Source organism: Rhineura floridana, chromosome 6, assembly GCF_030035675.1.
Source record: "Rhineura floridana isolate rRhiFlo1 chromosome 6, rRhiFlo1.hap2, whole genome shotgun sequence".
Classification (NCBI taxonomy): domain Eukaryota; kingdom Metazoa; phylum Chordata; class Lepidosauria; order Squamata; family Rhineuridae; genus Rhineura; species Rhineura floridana.
Genome location: NC_084485.1, coordinates 48,237,483 through 48,257,566, shown reverse-complemented (window position 1 = coordinate 48,257,566; position 20,084 = coordinate 48,237,483). Strand labels below are relative to the sequence as shown.

At 40.2% G+C, this 20,084-nt stretch overlaps 1 protein-coding gene across 4 annotated transcripts in view; it reads left to right on the top strand.

Moving 5' to 3' along the window:
- Nucleotides 1-596: 596 nt before the first annotated feature.
- The window catches only part of SAMHD1 (SAM and HD domain containing deoxynucleoside triphosphate triphosphohydrolase 1), a 42,118-nt gene continuing 22,630 nt past the window's right edge, over nucleotides 597-20,084 (top strand). For 2 of the 4 annotated variants that reach the window (XM_061631701.1, XM_061631700.1), the window contains exons 1-8: nucleotides 597-952; nucleotides 4,895-4,961; nucleotides 6,541-6,613; nucleotides 10,197-10,357; nucleotides 13,380-13,495; nucleotides 14,638-14,708; nucleotides 15,812-15,967; nucleotides 16,261-16,361. In XM_061631701.1, coding sequence (XP_061487685.1) covers nucleotides 745-952; nucleotides 4,895-4,961; nucleotides 6,541-6,613; nucleotides 10,197-10,357; nucleotides 13,380-13,495; nucleotides 14,638-14,708; nucleotides 15,812-15,967; nucleotides 16,261-16,361 — 953 coding nt within the window. In that variant the 5' untranslated portion in view covers nucleotides 597-744. Of the gene's footprint in view, nucleotides 953-1,541; nucleotides 1,672-4,143; nucleotides 4,184-4,894; nucleotides 4,962-6,540; nucleotides 6,614-10,196; nucleotides 10,358-13,379; nucleotides 13,496-14,637; nucleotides 14,709-15,811; nucleotides 15,968-16,260; nucleotides 16,362-20,084 lie in introns of those variants that run through there. The other 2 variants (XM_061631703.1, XM_061631702.1) reach the window with 2 other exon arrangements.

Here is a 20,084-nt window from a genome sequence, read left to right as displayed (position 1 = left end):
ATAAATACATGGACCAGGGTAGTTCGGCCGCATGTCTATGCCTGGTGCATCAAAATGGTGCCCGACGGATATGGGATGGATGGAGCGAGCTGGACCAGGGATGAGGAACCTGTAGCCCTCCAGATGTGATCTGCAGCTCCCATCATCCCTTATCTTTTGGCTATGCTGGGTAGGACTGATGGGAGTTGGAGTCCAATCTTTGGAGGGCCACAGGCTCCCCATCCCTGAGCTAAACCCAACACACAGTTTGGACCCTCACTCCTTTTCCTGAAGCTTCAGCTTAAAACCAGAAGGCGGGAGGGCGAACTTTACCAGTCGATGCCTTCCCCCCCCCACGTGGCGAGTATAACTTTTACTCAGCCCTTTAATGATCAGTCTTGAATGTGTTTCCGTGAGGGGGGGGACCCCAAACAGTTACATTGAGGACGAAAAAGTCCCCTCATAGGATGTGGTTACAGGCAGTTTGGCCTGGCTTAGTTATTTGCAGAACTTTCCAGCTCTACTGAGTGTCAGGCTACCAAGATAATTCCCAAGCAGCCCACTGCCCCCCCTCTTTTCTGTTCTATTCAGAGGATCGTCCCCTCAGAGCTCCAGAAGCTCTACAAGCCTCACAGGCTAGCCGCCTATCGCGGCCGCGTCACGTGACTCTCTCGCGGCAAGGCGAGGCCGGGTTGTTACAGTCAGTTGTCCCGCCTGAGCGAGGAGGGAGAGCGCGCACTGTCTGCATCGAAGCAAGGGAGGGCGATGTGGCACTGTAACAAGGAAGGAGCCCCTAAACGGGCACGGCCCACCAGCCCGGCCGACGGCTTGCAGACGCCTGAAAAGCGTGCCTGTGCGTGGCACGCTGCGGATCCCGGTGGGCTCCATCCCCGGCACTGGGACACCGAGCAACTGTGCGATTTCCTCTGGCGTAGCGGCTTCGAAGACCCGGCGCTGCTGAGCTGCTTCCGAGGTGAGCGGGAAAGGCGAGCACCGAGGCGGGAGGGGGCGCTGAAGAGCTTCGTTTGTCTGCGAGCCTTGTGTTGTGGAGATACCTTAAATTGGCGCAGGCTGAAGCTACGTCTTATTTCTCTTCTCCGAGTTCTTTTCGTTTTCTGACCCTATGAGGTTATGGGGGACATGGCGGGTCTGCCACATGAGGCTGAAGTTGGCTTACGGTTCCTTATTAGATTCATAGTCGTCTGGAAAACTTCCCAGAGTTTCAATATCTCTGAACTCACCCAGATTTACTAGAAGCCCACCCAAATAATATATCCCCTGGAAGGCTGGCTCTCGCTGTGCCCTAAACATACGTCTCAGCCTCGCCAGTAATTTCCAGAGGGAAATCTTACTCGTGTTAATCGAGAAGTAAGCCCACTGGAGCTTATTTCAAAGCAAATGTGCATAGGATTGCGTCCAGAGTCTATTGCAGCGTAACCCTATGCACGTCTAGTCAGAAGTAAGTTCTGTTGAGCTCAGTCGGGTTTACTCGGGTTTTTAGGCTTGGTGCCTCAATGCAGATTAGGTGACGCACCACGCCCTAAAAAGGCACTGGCTGCTGCTCAAACCATTTCCCGTTTCCTTTAACATTGCTTCCTTAAGCAAGCCTTCAGTAAACCGTTTCCCAAACTGTGGATAGTCTCCTTTGAATTTCCTATCTACAGTCGACCCTACTCCTTGCCAGTCTGTCAGGTATCTAATGTAGATCTTAAACCCTCTAGCCAGGAACTGACTCGCCTGCTATTTTCTCTAAACTGCCAAGTATACGGCGCTACTAAAGGTGATAGTCGAATTATTATTATTATTTATTACATTTGTATACTGCCCCATAGCTGAAGCTCTCTGGACGGTTTACAACAATTTAAAACATTAAAAACAAGTATACAAATATACAATTTTAAAAACACTTAAAAAACAATTTGGGGGAGTTTCCAAATTGTATGAGTAAATGATTTTGTTATACTGGAATCGGTACAACTGATAGCTTTGCAGTTCAAAGGTAGCAGTTGTTAACTGACTCCTGAGTAGTCCTACTGAAGTAAAAGACCGCAGATGTAATTTGAGCCATTCAAAAGAGAAACTTGTAAATCTGCATTAAGGGGGCTATAATACCGTGGGGGAATGTCTGCATCTTATCTACATAGATCATCGCTTGTGAGAAACTGAGTTGATAATTGGTTGTGGTTTGCAGTCTTCGTATAAATAAGATATCTGGGAAGGAGTCTTTAGGAGAGAGAAAGCACGTCTGTTTAATGCTCTTGGCTGAAGCTAACTTTTACTATGTAAATGTACTGCCTTCCAGTCGATTTCAACTTATGGCGACCCTGTGAATAGGGTTTTCATGGGAAGTGGTATTCAGAGGTGGTTTATCATTGCTTTCCTCTGAGGCTGAGAGGCAGTGACTGGCCCAAGGTCACCCAGGTAGCTTCATGGCTGTGTGGGGATTCGAACCCTGGTCTCCCAGGTCATAGTCTTAATACTCGGTAACCACTACACCTCATTTTTACTGTGTAGGCCCTCTTAGTTTGGACATCTGAGAATGTAGAGGTGTGTAAGGAGATCTGGGAATGAAGTACACAACTGTATTGTTGTTTCATGGTATTCTTTGGCAGCGGTTCAAAGAGGAGAGTGATAAAATGCAGTATGTGGAGTAATGTGTGTATGTGTTCGAGGTTGTAGAGTAGAAGAGAGTTTTGCTGCCTTCATACAACTCTGAGAATCTACTGTGCTCAGTGTTGTAACTAAGCAAATCATACTGGCTTCTTAGCAGGCTAGTAAAGAAAAAACTGGGGGGGAATCCTCTTATCAATGGGACTGACGAAGGAAGGACTCCGGATAGCTGGAAATGGAAGGTGTTTTTTCCTCCCTCTTCCCTTTCCTTTTGAAACATGCCTGTATGGTGCTGGAAGGGTTACCAGTTTTTCAATCTCATAGCACTCATCTCCCTCCAGCCTTCATTGCCTCTCCCAGGATACTTATTAGGTGCAAGAGGTTTGAGCAAGCTAATCCTCTCTCTTCCCTTGCTTCCACTTTCCTTTTTGTCTTTCCCTCACCCCAGTATCCTCAGCATTCCATGGCTCCACTGTTTAGAAGCTATTTGGGCATGTAAATGGTATTTTTGTCCAAAAGGCAGGATAGAAATAAACCATAATAATAATAATAATATAAATTAGTAATAAATAATAACACTATCAGTATTCTGTATTTCCTGAAAAGCCAAAGGTTCATCTTGGGGGTACTTTTGTGGTACTTTTTTTTAAATTTACGAACAAAAATAATTACTTTGAACCTTGGAAATCTCCCAAGCATGCAGAAACCGCTGCTACTTTAGTTTGGAGTATTTTGTTCCCAAAGTTGCCACTCAAGTTTGACACTGGAAGGATTGATGGCAAAAGCACTGTCAGAATTAAGATGGTGATCTAGAAAACTCTCAGTAAACTAATTATGTTAGTGTTTTGCCCAGTCCAAAAGAATTCAGGTTGTACTAAAACATACTTGGAAAAAGAAACACTGGTGGCTTTTGGTTTAAAAATATAAAAGCAGCCAGTTACTCATATCTGTCTCTAGCTTTAATAGGAACTTGTGCAACCCTTGTAAATCAGAAATCAGAAGTAAAGGAAAAATATGGTAGTTCTTACAGCAAAAATGAGTTGCATTTTATATTATGCGTTAATTACAGGATTTTAAAAAGCTAAATTACATACTATAACTTAGTGGTTACAGGACATTTTTTTCTGGTTTGTTTAATGAGGAAAGCATGATGTCCAACAAGTAATATTACTAAATTTGGCTTCTATTGATACTATATCTAGTATATTGTCTAAAACTGATTTCCAGGTTTGCTCATATAAAGATTATCAATTTTTATTTCTTCTGCCCTTAAAGGGACCTGTGAATTCCAGTTAGTGCTAGAAACAGTTATTAAAATCTATCTCTAGTAACAGTTGTGTGTGAGAGTGTCTTAAAAGCTGCACTTCTCATTTTGCTAATTTCTGACAGTTTTGGGCATATAGTTTCTCCGTGCTTGGCTATGAAAATTGTTGAAACTGGAAAAGTGACAAAGAAAGAAAGAGGAAAATGTGTATTCCAGGCCCATGCATTTGGTGATCATGAAGGAACTGTTTGAAATGAAATTTATTCCAGGCCCAAACACCTGGAATTTCTTCTCTCCTTTTTGACATGAAAATAGTTGTACGGAATACAGGTTGGTAGAATCAGCAGCTCAGTTTATAGCTTGGCTATCAGGAATGTGTTCTGTGATTTTGTGCTCCCCCAGATTATGTGTAAAATAAATGAATCGGTTATATTTTCCAGAATATTGACCTGCTATAATTGCATAACTATCATTATTTTGGCTCTCTCATTTGGACATGTCCTTATAATTCTGTTTTATTTTAAAAAATTTGTTCCATCTTTCACAATGGCTTACAAAGATAAATTAAACAGCAATTAATAAAATAGCAAAAATAATTTTAAAACAACTGTCGTTTCCAGTTCAATCTAGAGTTAGAGGAGTGGAACTCTACACAATAGAGCTTTCCCAGCTGCCTTCCACAAACACAAAAAAGCTGCTCCCAAGTTTTAGAGATCCTCTGGTACATATATGGTTCTCATATGCACAGAGAGTTCCAATGGGGTAAGGAAATGAGAGAATTTGACAGGGCTGCCTTATAGTATACCTTTCCTCATGTAAGGCATCTTTGGATCCTAGCAAAGAATGTAGTGCTGGATGTAAGACTTGTTGTTCCAAACCCTGAAACTCAGAATAACATAGTACTGTTGCATAACATTCCTCATTTTTCTAGTGGTTTTCATATGAAATCTGCCATAATAATTTTGAATTATCAAGAATTTTAGAAATTCAAGTGTTTAATAGTAACAAAAGAAGCTAACAGTTGTTTTCTTAATTCCTTAGAAAATAAAATCACCGGTTCAACTTTGCCTTACCTCACTAAATCAGAACTTGAAGAAATGGGTATTCGGTAAGGGAAACTATCATCTGTTCAAGTTAAGAAGTTATAAGAACTTGGTTGCAATTTTACCTTACTTACCTGGGAGTAAGTACCATTGAATTTAGTGGGACTTACTTCTGAGTACACACATAGAACTGGGCTGCTTGCCTGTTTAATTCCTAAACTAATCCTTTCTACATTTAGTACCTACCTTGAGCTTTGTATACTTAGTAAACAAAAAAAGATCAGCAACCCTGATGTTCGCTCTTATCATGCAACTACAGGAGCAGAGTAGGAATAAAACATATGTGTTTTATTGTTACTGTAGTTTAAAGTGATGTACAAACCAGGCCAGTATGTAAAGTGTTTTCTGAATCACAAAACTAAAACAGGACTTTAGCTTGACACATTCTGTTCAACAGTCGCACTGTTGAACATCCTAACAATGGATACTGTTTTTCTTTGTGGCAATTTCACTGTTGGCAGACTTAAGACTAATAAATGCAGTAGAATATAGAACAATTGTTGTTTAAAAAGTGAAATTAGTAAATGGTTTTTGAATGTTGACTAGAATAGAAAACTTTACAAAGGCGTAGTAAAATATTCTGTAAATGTTGGTTATCAAAGAACACTGTGATATTCAAATACAATTTTTTTTTGTCTATGACTCCAAAATTACCCCTCCCCAAAAGTTGTGACTATGGTTGGATTCGCAAAACATGTTAAGACAAACCTTGGCTTAGTGAGGCAATGTGGGTCCCTGGAGAGAAGCTGACATTCACCTTTCTCCTCCTGAATCTTTTTTTGCTGCCATACTGAAGTAAGCCAAAGTTGGCTTAGCATGTTGTCCAAACTGGGGCTTATGGTTAAACTTGCTTCTCACGAACCAGCAGCTGTAAGCAAAAACAAACCTTGGTTACTGCTCATGATTAGTGAGGAGAGAGCAGAGCCCTGGTTTGAATGGCATGCCACACTAATCTTGGCTTAGGTCAGTGTGGCCTGGCATGAGAAAGGACTGGGGAGGAGCAAAGCAGCTGCAAGCTCCTATCTGGGAACCCACACACTCACACAATCTTGTTAGGCCAAGGTTTGGCTTAGCGTGTTGTGTAAACCAGGCCAAAGTCAAGATAATTTCTGTAGCATGAGCTTTCATAGGCAAAAGCTGTCATCAGATAAATGGAAGTGGATATAAGTTGGTGAATGTGTGAACAGAAATAGTCACACAAATGCTGGAGTCTGTTTTTTATTAGGGTATGTGCATGAATGTAATATATATTCATTTTTTGTTCTACCTCATTTTATTTATTTATGATTTGATTTATATCCCGCCCTTCCTCCCAGCAGGAGCCCTCATTGGTAAATATTTGGCACAGATTATAGCTAGAAGGAAGAGCATTTTACAGCCACTATTGTTTGATATGGAAATAAATCTTCATGAAGTTGCTACAGTTTAAAATTAGTAGTTTCCAAACATTTTGAAGATCTTTTACTGAAAACTGCTATAGAAATGTTTGCAGTGAATAGTAATAGTTCACTTAATGTCAAATACATTATTGAATAAAATACTGAACTGTCAACTTAACAAGATGATATGCTTGATAACTTTCAGGCCTGTAGGTTTGAGACTGAATCTTCTGACTTGTCTAGGCAAACTGGGGCAAAGTCATGTCGACATAACGAAGGTAAGAGAAGCATTTGCATTGATCTGAAAGCAAAGTTAGTCTCTCTTTTTGAAGATAGTCTTAAACCATCATTTTCTTCTTGAGTCATGATTGCAGCTAAAAGAACATGCTAGACTATGAAAACTGCTAGAGTAAAGGTAGTTTACAACATGGGTTTGCAGTGTAAAAACCCATTACATTCCAGATACAAAACTTTCATGTTAAATGATTTAAAATCGTTTCCTTCCTTTATCTTCTTCCTCCTAACTGTTTAGACAAGGGTAACAACCTGTTGTAAGGGTAACCCGTGGCCCTCCAGATGTTGTTGGAGTCTATCTCCCATCAACTGCAGCCAATGTGAGAAATAGTCAGGGATGATGGGAGCTATAGTCCAGCAACATCTACCTGTGTGAGTTTCTGCAAGACCTGCTCCCTGCATTTCTGGCTGATTTCCACCTGGCCTGGAAGGGCGGGGCCCTGTCTTTCTCCAGCTACAAAAGCAGCAACTGCTGAAGGGGCCAGAGACCATCTGTCATGCCAGTTTGATCCCCTTAATTATTTTCCTGGGTCACTGGTAGTAAATAGTTAAATCTTTTGATATTTTCCATCCCGGTGACCTGGTGATTTTACAGCCCAGCTGTATCAGCTTGCAGCAATTTGGCACCTCTCTATCAGCAAGAGGGGCCTGGTTCCGTCAAGGCCGTAAAAACTCCCTCGGCCTGTTATGGGAAACCAGGAGGAACGGCACCTGGTGCTGTGGGAACATCATTTCATCATTCCTGTGATGAAGCTGCTAATTAGTTGATTGTCTCCGGCGGAGGCAGGAATTTTCTCCATAAGAGGAGGCCTCGGACTTTGGGCTGTGTTCCACTTGTGGGCACCACCTTGCTTATGGTGATGCTCTGCAGTGGCTCCATTATACCTCCTGACTGGCAGTCCCTGAGGGGAAGGATGCTAACGACTGACAGAGAGCTGAGGCTTTGTGAGTATAGCTGAGGCAGTTAGTTTTATTATTTTCATTTTGTGCCAAGAACCTTGTGTAGATTGTTTGTTATATACCTTGCCCCTTTGGGTGTTGGTCTTAGGATTTGATTTGCTGCTCAAAACTATTTGTATGTACCTTGTTATCTTTTGTACCCTTTATCCCTTTTCTTATTTTTTTTCTTTTAATAAATTTTACTTATTTTAAAGCAACGTGTGTTTATTCCAGAGAAGGGGTTCAGTTCCTAAATTCAGTCCTGGCTACTTGACCAAACTACCGTGTACTAGAGGAACGTTTTCACTTAAGACTTCTGAAGGGGCCAGGAGGGTATCAAGCCTCTGGTCCTGAGAGGCTTAGGTGTTCAATGGGCTCTGGGGGTCCCTTCACCCCAGAGTAGTTAACCAATAGAAGGGTGGTGGCAGTACTACCGTGCAGGGTTGGTGTAAGCATACACAGCCCTAGCAGACCAGGTTTGCTAGGATCAATTGCCCAAGGCTGGGGATTGATTCCTGGGACAGTAAAAGTAGGAGGAGTGGAACTCCCTGCTTTCACTACACCATCTACCTGTGTGAGTTTCTGCAAGACCTGCTCCCTGCATTTCTGGCTGATTTCCACCTGGCCTGGAAGGGCGGGGCCCTGTCTCTCTCCAGCTACAAAAGCAGCAACTGCTGAAGGGGCCAGAGACCATCTATCTGTGTGAGTTTCTGCAAGACCTGCTCCCTGCATTTCTGGCTGATTTCCACCTGGCCTGGAAGGGCAGGGCCCTGTCTTTCTCCAGCCACAAAAGCAGCAACTGCTGAAGGGGCCAGAGACCGTGTGTGTGTATGTGTGCGTGAACCTGCTGCTCGGGATGTCTATAGACTACTGGGGTTTTGTTTTGTATTATATGTTATATTTTACTCTATGTTATATTTTAGTCTATGTACGCCACCTAGAGTGGCCGTTAATTCGGCCAGATAGGCGGCCTAGAAATAAAATTTTATTATTATTATTATTATTATTATTATTATTATAACATCAGGACAGCCAAAAGTTACCCACTTCTGTTGTAAAGGAAAGCTTGTTACTGCTGCCTCTAGTAGTGGATATATGCAACAGTGAAATTGCGCTCTCCTATGTAAGAGCATGGGGCTAGGCAAGTGCTATAGGGGGTGGTAGCAGAAGAGGGATAGTTAGCAGAGGATTAAAAATGGGGAAAGGGCTTGAGTACATATTTTCCCCACATTAGAAAGTAATGTGTGAACCATTTTAGCATGTGTTTTTTAATTGTTTTTTTAAAAAATTAAAATTATGTTTTTAAATTGTTTTTTGTGTTTTTAAATTTTTATATTTGTTTTTATTGTTTTTAATTGCTGTAAACCGCCCAGAGAGCTTTGGCTATGGGGCGGTATATAAATGTAATAAATAAATATAAATAAACCAGCCTTCTGAAGATGGTCTTAGCTGCATATCATAGTATCTCACATTGCACAAAAATATACGCATAACTAATGAGAAATAAGCATTGGATGGATATTTTGAACAAGGTGCTAGAGATCAGAATCCTGGAAAACATTTTATAAATAAAATAGGGTATCTCTTTTATCATGTAGACAACAGTGAAAAACTGAAAATAATTTTACTAAAATATTAACATGGTATCCAACAAAGTAATACTCAATTAAGAAAGTCAATGAGTTTACTATAACTTAAGTCCATTCATTTCAGTGGGTCTACTCTTAGTATGAATTTGTTGAATACCACCCTTAATATTTAAAAGCAATATGTACCTTATCAATAAACGGACAACAAAATAATAATTGAGACAAGCACCTGATGATAATAGTAGTAATAGTACAATGAATGATTCCTTGAATAATGCCATGCTCAACTGCCAAATAAAAATTTGCTGGTAATCTATCATTCCTCATGTTTAGATTAGGCCGCAGCTCAAAGCTGATGCGCTACTCCAATGTTTCATCTAGGATTTACGTGATTTAAGCTAAGATGCTGGCTTGGAGCAAACAGTGCTACAACTAAAATGTGACATTATGAATTGCAGAGTAAAGTTAAGAGTGTTTTTGTTGCATTCCATTATAATGGTCTTGTACAAACGGTTGATAGTGCTGACCAGTATACAGAGGTGAACTCAATACACTGAACTGTTCAAAGCTAGATCTTATTGTTGGAATTAATGAAAATAAAACATAGAAATAGGGCAATGTCAGTCGAGCACTCTGGTTTGAGGAAAGAAAACATGCTTTGCTCATTAAAATTTATCTCCTATGTTTTTGGTTTTTGGTTATGCCTTTGTTCAGGTAACACATTTAGGATTGTTTCCTGAAACAAGTTATCTGAGTTAGGATAAACTTCTTATCACTTTTCATGCTTTCAAGTTTTTTTGTGCATGTCCACTACTTGTCAGGTAGTTCGGATATTAAAAATCTTCATTGGTTGGCAACCATATATATTTTTAGTTATCCTGTGATTAGCTCAATTTTTTAGCTTAAAAAAAGCAAGTAAAGGCTAAGGTATATATATTTTTTCAGTTTAAGAAATGCATTTCCCCCAGTATAACACTCTCACTTTCCTTTTTTCGTAGATCATTTGTAATACTTTTACATTTTGTTTTGCATCTTCCAGGTATTTAATGATCCGATTCATGGTCACATTGAAATGCATCCTCTCCTTGTTCGGATCATTGACACGCCTCAGTTTCAACGTCTACGATACATTAAACAACTGGGTGGCACTTACTATGTTTTCCCAGGAGCATCACACAACCGCTTTGAACATTCCCTTGGGTAAGGAGTGTGCTCTTCTCTCCATATCTCCTCTTTATTTTTCTTGAACTGGTATGTTTGGCCACCACTCACATTACTTCTAGATTGGCTGTGCCTCTGAACATAAGAAACTGCAATTTAGTTCTGTTTAGAGATTCAGCCAGATAACTGCACAGGGACGTATATGGATACAAGGAAGCACTGCAACTTATCTTCAAATAAAAGAGATTTACCTCTAACGTACAGTATCATTAAAAGTTTGAAGTACCCTTCATGCTATCTCATACTCTGGTATGTTCAATATTTAGTATCATGAGGATGCCAGCTGACCAACCTTAAAAGACAGCTAGGCAATAATAATAATAATAATAATAATAATTTCCAACACTCTGGGGTTTTCCATTAAAAATCATGGGTGAAAAGAAATCCTGTTGGTTTTAATAGGCAGTTAGAAAGAGTCTTCTTGGGTCTCAGAAGTAATATCACACTTCATCTCAGATCTGAGGTGGAATGCCACTGTATCTCATTGTCCAAAGCCTTGGATGTCTTCCCCATTGCCTTTAACTGGAAAACAACAAATCCTTATTACCTAAAAAAAAACCTTTTTGGCAGCATTGGATGAAATTTGGAAGTGTAGTAGCTTCTTCTGAGGGGATTAAAGCTGCCTCATTTTAAACAAATTGGTGTGTGTGTGTGTGCTAGGTGCCTTTAAAGTTTGAAGGATTTTAAAAGTGGGGGAGCATCCAGAGCGGAAATGCTGGAGGAGCAGCTGAGGGCAGAGCTTGATTCAGAATGTGAGGCCATGATGAAACCCCACATAGCTGATGCTGGAGAAATTGGCTGACCCATAGAGTCATTTGCTGTTGGAAGTGGGGCAAGAGCAACTCCTGTTTTGTTCTTTTGTTTAAGCTCCAGAAGGAAGATAGGGCTAGGGTCCTCCAGATGGATAGGCTTTGTTTACCTTTTACCTGTGATGCTCTGACTGACTTCCTTCTGTCACTAGACTGTGACGCATTTGGGGAAGCTTACCTGCCCCTTCTCCTTCTGCCCTTTCCACTCCTTTGTTCTCCGGCTGACCAGGAGAGAGGAGACTCTCTCTCTGAGCATGGGGCTGACTCCTACACCTGGGAGTTATGCCTCCAACTTAGCTATTATTATTATTATTATTATTATTATTATTATTATTTATACCCCACCATTTTTCCAAAACTGGAACTCATGGCGGCTTCCAGATAAAAAATACATATAATTAAAAACATACAAAGTCTACATTAAAATAAGATTAAACTATTTCCAATATTAAAACCATACACACGTATAGCTAAAAAAGTTCAAACTAGTTTAAAAATGATATAATAGACATTAGCAATGCAGCACCCTTCACGCCCTATCCTTAACAGCCTTCAATTCCAAAGGCTTGTTGGAATAGGAAAGTCTTTGCTTGTCGGCGGAAGGACTAGCTAGTTAGCACTAGGTTTGCCTTTTCTATCTACAATGTATTTCTATAAATAAAGTACCTTTCTTATTTTACTAAGTCTCCAGTCTCAGTGATCCTGATGCAGGGTAAAAGCCTGCTTTGTTAGGCAAACGCACGCACACACTGGCACACGCGCATTTCAACATCTGCTGTTACTCTCTGCTGCTGTGATGCTGCTTTTAAACAAAATTAAGCAATTAAACTACACACAGTGCAACATTTGCAAGGTGACCAGTGTCAGGGAGCTTGGTGTCAGCCACCCACTGAACAGTCATCAGTGGAGCGCCATCTCACAGTTGTGGCTTTTAACCCATTCTTGCACACCACAGATATTTTTATTATTTATTTATTTAACAAAATTTACATACTGCTTGACTGTAAAGAATTGGTTTCCAAAAACAACTAAAATTATCAATAAAACAGTTAAAAACAAGTAATTAAAAACATTAAAAAAATTAAAACAGCAACAGACAGAGCAAGATTAAAACACGTCAATATCTATGTGTCTGGATCCATGTGATCCTGTGTTGCCTCATATTCTAAGGCAGTTCAAATATTCAGACTTGTTCCTTGTCCCAGACAATTTTACAGCCCCCCTTTCTTCCCATGTCTGGAGTAGAATGTCACCAGTAGAATTAGGGGCTTTGTATAGTGAGAATCTCTTGAGGACTGTGTATGAAAGTACCCTAACCTGTTATGTAACTCTTTTATTTCTTTCTGGTTGGGCGAAAAATAAACTGGTTTGAAATTATGTGTGATATATAATACAGCTGAGAGTGGGTGGGATTTTTCCCCCATTTTAAAAAATATCTAAATCTGTGCCTTGTTTCAGGTTCACATTTTTGCAAATGAAAAGAGATTTTCAAATCAAATTGCCCCTATAGGAGGAATAGCTAACTTGTGGGCCAAATCTGGCCCACCAAGGCATAGGAAGTGGCCTGCCAGCCCCCAGAGCTTTATCTCCTGGTCTCAAGAGATAAAATTCCTGCTGTCAGACAAACTTCTTTTGATTTTAGGGCTAAGCACCACAGTAGGGATGCTTACCTGCTCTATCCTATCTGCTCTTTAAGAGTGAAATGCAGCATTTTCCCTCTTCCTCACTCCAGTGTTGGGGTGTGGGGGAGACACTGTTTTTTACTTATGTGCAGATCATTCTCTATAGAATAGAAGGGAGTGTTTCCAGTCATCCTGTCTCCATGCTGGAGTGGGGAGGGCCGGGAATGCTGAATGTCTTTGTGCATGTATGTTCATGTGTGAGAGTGTATCTATGAGTGACTGAGGAGAGAGTGCTGTATGACAGCACATCTGGTTAGTGTGCTCGTATGTGTGGTGAATGTGGCGTGTTTATGTGTAGTATGTGTGCATACATTGGCCCACTGGCATGTGGGCCTTGACCAGCAATATGGCCCTTGGGCCAAAATGGCTTAGCCAACCTTGCTCTATAGTTTTGTAGTTCAGTATTTGAGTAAGCTTAGTGGTATTACACAATATATAATGCAGGGCAAGTTTGTATTTTATTTATAAACCTAACATTCAAGAATTGAACCTTCTGCCATCTTGCAACAGAGTTGGTTATCTCGCAGGCCGTTTGATCAGGACACTGCAGGAGCGACAACCAGAGCTAAATATCAACCAGAGGGATATTTTGTGTGTGCAGATCGCTGGTCTTTGTCATGATTTGGGTAAGGTACTTCCCAAATATATAATGAAGTGATAAGTGTAAACAAATGTACTATTCTATTCTAAAATATTTAGATGGAAGCTGAATTTGGGGCAGTGCATTCGTGTTGATTTCTACGGACCTCTCAGTGATTTCAGTGCAATTGCTCATGATTTCCTTACATACCATCTGGAAAGAAAAAGTCTTGGGGGTACTGTTTTATAGTAGCTTTGCTCATTTTTTGAGGGTAGGTTTTGGAAGGTGATACTTAAGGATTGTTGCTTGTCCCCATAGCCTTTGACTTATGGGATTTTGCAGGGATCTGTCCTGTTCCCATGACCAGACTGTTGAAGTCATAAATTGTTTGAGATCAGTGAAGGGCTAGGTGTGGGCTACTAAACTGGAAGGTTCATCCAGTCAAAATGGAAGTACTGTTTGTTGGCTAGAGATGACCAGGAAGTAAGCATTCAGCCTGTTCTGGATGGTGCTGAAACTCCCCTTGGGAGCTGGTTGCATACCTTGAGAGGTCTTCTGGCTAGACAGCCTTGGCAAGACTGGTTTTGCAATGCAGCAGCTAGGTTGCTGATGGTGGCTCTTTTTTAAAAATCACGCATACCAATGTTATATACACATATAGTATGCCAATACCGTTTTCATTGACTCCCAGTTTGTTTCCCTGTCCAACTCTGAAATGTTGGTTTTAACTTTTAAAGTTCTAGATTATGATTCTTACAGGACCACCTCCTTTTCTTGCAAGCAACACATATTCTTTGAACATGTTCTGACCGCAGCTGAGGTGAGGGTGTGGAAATGTGAAAGAAGGTTTTCTCAGTGGCACCAGACTCTGGAACACATTAACTTGGGAGGTTCATTTGACCTCTCTCTCTGCCTTCCAAAGTCAATAAAAGGTTTTCCAATTGGCTTAGAAATGTTATATACTCCACAGTTTATATTTTTGTTAGATTTTTGCTAAGATTATTAGCCACTCTGGGGGAGACAAAAGAGAGCCAGATCTAATATGCTGAAAGCTTAATCTGTGGTTTGACATTACAAAAATGGTTTTACTATGGTTCAAAGAAATGCCAGAATTGCTATATCAAACGTGTGTGCATACATATATCTTACTTATGCCACACAGATGAACTGCACCATCCTTATTTTTAGGTCATGGACCATTCTCGCACATGTACGATGGAAGATTCATCCCACTTGCTCGTCCAGGATTAAAATGGAAGGTGTGTGGGTTTGGCAACCATTTGTTATTACTTGAAAAAAAATAAAGGGAATATTGTCTAGCTTTAAAATATGTTAATCACATGCAACAATTAGTAGTTTTTTAAGAGTGCCGAGAGAACTCTTAAAAGGTTTTTTAAAAATAAAAGTTACTTGGATTGTTTTGGTGAAACATAGTCACTAAAATTCCTGTTTTAGTTTAGAATTTTCTTACTCCTTTCTTCTCAGAGCAATTATTTTCCATGCACCATTCTTGTGCATGTCTTTAGTGACTTTGCTGTTTTACGTACCTTTCTAATTTCAGCCTTCTTGGGGTACTGAATATTTAATTGTTTATTATTAGAGATTTTAGCAGCTGAGGTGGAGAAATAATGGAAAAGTAGAGAACAACTCTTCTCCCACCTCTGATGGTATCTGTTTGCTGTTGCAGGGGTGGGGAGAAGGGTCCAGAGAGTGTGTGCACGCACTCGCACAGATATACTTCAGGGGCTCAAAAGCTGTTCTGTATGTTTTGACCCATGACTTAAGATATTTAAACTGTTATGCAGGAACACAAGTATTTTAAATAAAATCTCAGACAATCTAGCAACTTACACTGCATTAGCAAAAGTTATATGTATTTACATGTAATACTAACCCATGGTTTAGCACTATGTGGACAAGCATAAAAGAGCCCAAGAGAAGCACCAATCTTTCATGCTCCCCTCTTCCATCCCTGTTCAACTGAGAGGAGTTTAACTTCACTTTTATGCTTCCTGGCTCAGCATTATGCTTGAACAAGGAAACCTTAGTTAAAACTAATTCTGGTTAGTTTAACAAGCTAGCTTCAAAACCCACGGTTTGAAGTTGGCTTGTTGTAACACCTAAAAGAGTTAGAGATCCTGGTTTAAAACAGATATTAAGTTGGGGCTTTGTAAAAGTAAAACTAAAGTCCTCTCTGTGAGGGAAGGGAGACTGCACAAGCATAATACTTTGCTTTGGGCTCGTTCAGGCACATGCACTTAGCAGTAACTCGTGGTATAGCATTACATGTGAATTTAATATTTTTGCATTTATTTGTTGACAACATATGCTTTGATTAGTAATTAAAACTTCTCTTTCTTAGCATGAACAGGCTTCTGTTAACATGTTTGAACACTTGATTGCTTCCAATGGTCTAAAACCCATCCTGGAGTATTACGGTCTCAAACTGGATGAAGATATAGACTTTATCAAAGAACAGATAGCAGGACCTATTGAAACAAAAACAGATGATACTATGGTTAGTCTTGTTCTCTACATTACTGTTGTCTTGTAAACGTGAAGTTGAATGGAATGTCATCTTCAATATAAGGATCCTTCCTAAAGATCCTTCCTCATGGGAATAGGACAGGTGTCGCATGGGGAATGTTCATTACATGTAGAAGGTTCATTATAGGTACTCCATACTTTGTGGAATACCAATGCTTGGAACTCTGTTTCCATACCAGTTGGGTGATACCATGGATTGCTTTATTCAATTAAACTTTACTGTAATGAAATATTTACTAAGTTTTTTTTCTTTCCCTTGTCCAGTGGCCTTACTGTGGTCGACCTAAGGAAAAGAGCTTTCTTTATGAGATAGTGGCCAACAAAAGATGTGGCATTGATGTTGATAAATGGGATTACTTTGCTAGGTATGGAAATTTTGCTCATTTAAAGTATTTGGAATTTTTTTATAAATAAACAATATTGGTAATACTTTACCTGCAGACAAACCTTTTCTTAATCAGTGATCCAAGTTAAATGGAATATATATTTCCAAGTAAAATTAATAGCCTCCTCCAAAATGTTTTTTAATATTCATTAACCATCAAGAAAACTAGATTAAAAGTGTGGCAAAATATTTGTACCAGTTTTATTGGAAGACTAGAAAAAGGGTGGAGTGAGTGTGCAGATTCTTACCTGTTTTTATTTTATTTATTTGATATGTTTATATGCTGCTTAATTAAGAGTCTATGTGATATAGGAAGTAATACAATATATGTAACAGAGAAGGAAAACTGAAAAACTACAATATAATGCAATGCAGTATTAAGCAAAACGACAATGTTGTTGTTGTTATGTGCCTCCAAGTCGACTATGACTTATGGCGACCCTATGAATCAGTGACCTCCAAGAGCATCTGTCATGAACCACCCTGTTCAGATCTAGTAAGTTCAGGACTGTGGCTTCCTTTACGGAATCAATCCCTCTCTTGTTTGGCCTTCCTCCCTTCTGTTTTCCCCAGCATTATTATCTTTTCTAATGAATCATGTCTTCTCATTATGTGTCCAAAGTATGATAACCTTAGTTTCATCATTTTAGCTTCTAGTGATAGTTCTGGTTTAATTTGTTCTAACACCCAATTATTTGTCTTTTTCGCAGTCCATAGTATCCGCAAAGCTCTCCTCCAGCACCACATTTCAAATGAGTTGATTTTTCTCTTATCCGCTTTTTTCCCTGTCCAACTTTCACATCCATACACAGAGATCGGGAATACCATGGTCTGAATGATCCTGACATTAGTGTTCAGTGATACATCTTTGCGTTTGAAGACCTTTTCTAGTTCTCTCAGAGCTGCCCTCCCCAGTCCTAGCCTCCTTCTGATTTCTTGACTATGATCTCCATGTTGGTTAATGACTGTGCCGAGGTATAATCCTTGACAAGTTCAATGTCCTCACTGTCAACTTTAAAGTTACATAACTCTTCTGTTGTCATTACTTTAGTCTTCTTGACGTTCAGCTGTAGTCCTGCTTTTGTGCTTTCCTCCTTAACTTTCATCAGCATTCGTTTCAAATCGTTACTGGTTTCTGCTAATAATATGGTATCGTCTGCATATCTTAAATTATTGATATTTCTCCCTACAATTTTCACACCTGCTTTCACTTGTTCCAATCCCGCTTTCCGTATGATATGTTCTGCGTATAGATTAAATAAATACACCCCTGTCTCACACCCTTTCCGATGGGGAACCAATTGGTTTCTCCATATTCTGTCCTTACAGTAGCCTCTTGTCCAGAGTATAAGTTGCGCATCAGGACAATCAGATGCTGTGGCACCCCCATTTCTTTTAAAGCATTCCATAGTTTTTCATGATCTACACAACCAAAGGCTTTGCTGTAATCTATAAAGCACAGGGTGGTTTTCTTCTGAAATTCCTTGCTCCGTTCCATTATACGTATGTTTGCAATATGATCTCTGGTGCCTCTTCCATTTCTAAATCCAGCTGTGATATCTGGCATTTCTCGCTCCAAATATGGTAAGAGCCTTGATGTAGAATCTTGAGCCTTATTTTACTTGCATGGGATATTAAGGCAATAGGTCGATAATTATTGCATTCCCTGGGATCCCCTTTCTTTGGAATTGGGATGTATATGGAACACTTCCAGTCTGTGGGCCATTGTTTAGTTTCCATATTTCTTGACAGATTTTTGTCAAAATTGTGAAACCTCCCTCTTGTCAAGGCACTCTTGTCAAATGGGGAGGGGAGAACCATGTGTACCACCTTGAGCTCCTTGGAGGAAAGGTGGAATACAAATTAAATAGAAATAATCCTTATTATTTATTTATTTATTTATTGCACTTGTATACCGCCCCATAGCCAAAGCTCTCTGGGCGGTTTACAGCAATCAAAAACATTAAAACAAATATACAATTTAAAACACATATTTTAAAAACAATTTAAAACACAATTTTAAAATTTAAAACAATATAAAAACAATTTAAAACACATGCTAAAATGCCTGGGAGAAGAGGAAAGTCTTGACCTGGCGCCAAAAAGATAAGTGTTGGTGCCAGGCACACCTTGTCAAAAATATCATTCCATAATTTGGGGGCCACCACTGAGAAGGCCTTCTCCCTTGTTGCCACCCTCCAAGCTTCCCTTGGAGTAGGCACCCGGAGGAGGGCCTTGGATCTTGACCGTAGTGTACGGGTGGGTTCGTATCGGGAGAGGCGTTCCATCAAGTATTGTGGTCCCAAGCCGTGTGAGGCTTTATAGGTCAAAACCTATAAATATATTTATATTTATATCCCGCCCTTTCTCCCAGCAGGAGTCCAGGGCAGCAAACAGAAACGCTAAAAATACTTTAAAACATCATAAAAAGACCTTATTCATAAAATGCTACACATCGCAATCAAATTCTGCCTACTTATCAATATCACTCATCCCATTCTACTACCCCACAACCACAAATACACACAAACAGTCCATCCACCCAGTCACTCCAACATCTCCCACTCAGTCTCCAACCACTCCTTCCACTCAACAAAAATAAACTGCAAAAACACCAAGGAGACAACAAAACCATTCACTAACAGAATTGTATAAATAACAAGACAAATTGCCCCAACAGCAATCTGACTCTCATCCAGGTTGCTGTCTCCCACCCAAGACTCTCCCACAAGGATGCACACACCCCTGCCTGATACACCTTCCTTTGACCAAGAAGTGCCCTCAGCCAATTCAACCACAGAAGAGGCACTCCAAAAACATTTAAAAGAAGACACTCTTATCACAATGCCGACCCCCTTTGCCTTAGTAGTGCTTGTTTTGTAGATCTTTGGTGGACTGGCAATCATCAGGAACAGCTGGTTCCTCTCCCTCATAAGAACATAAGAAGAGCCTGCTGGATCAGGCCAGTGGCCATCTAGTCCAGCATCCTGTTCTCACAGTGGCCAACCAGGTGCCGGGGGAAGCCCGCAAGCAGGACCTGAGTGCAAGAGCACTCTCCCCTCCTGATGCTTCCGGCAACTGGTTTTCAGAAGCATGTTGCTTCTGACTAGGGTGGCAGAGCACAGCCATCGTGGCTAGTAGCCATTGATAGCCCTGTCCTCCATGAATTTGTCTAATCTTCTTTTAAAGCCATCCAAGCTGGTGGCCATTACTGCATCTTGTGGGAGCAGATTCCATAGCTTAACTATGCGCTAAAGAAGTACTTCCTTTTGTCTGTCCTGAATCTTCCAAAATTCAGCTTCTTTGAATGTCCACGAGTTCTAGTATTATGAGAGAGGGAGAAAAACTTTTCTCTGTGCACTTTCTCCATGCCATGCATAATTTCATACACTTCTATCATGTCTCCTCTGACCCGCCTTTTCTCTAAACTAAAAAGCCTCAAATGCTGCAACCTTTCCTCATAAGGGAGTCCCTCCCTCCACAGTTCTGCCCCAACTCTGGCAGAGCTATCAAGGAGCAAGGAGGACAGGTATTCTTATCTCTCTCCCCTGTCCCTTGTTCCTTATCACCACTTCTGGAAGTTCTAAAGTCAGGTTTTGAAGTATGATGATGCGTGTAGAATTTCTTACGTATGGAAATCGTCAAATTTTATTAGTTTAGAAGATTATGACCAATTGGAAGCCATCCATATTTAAGGAATATA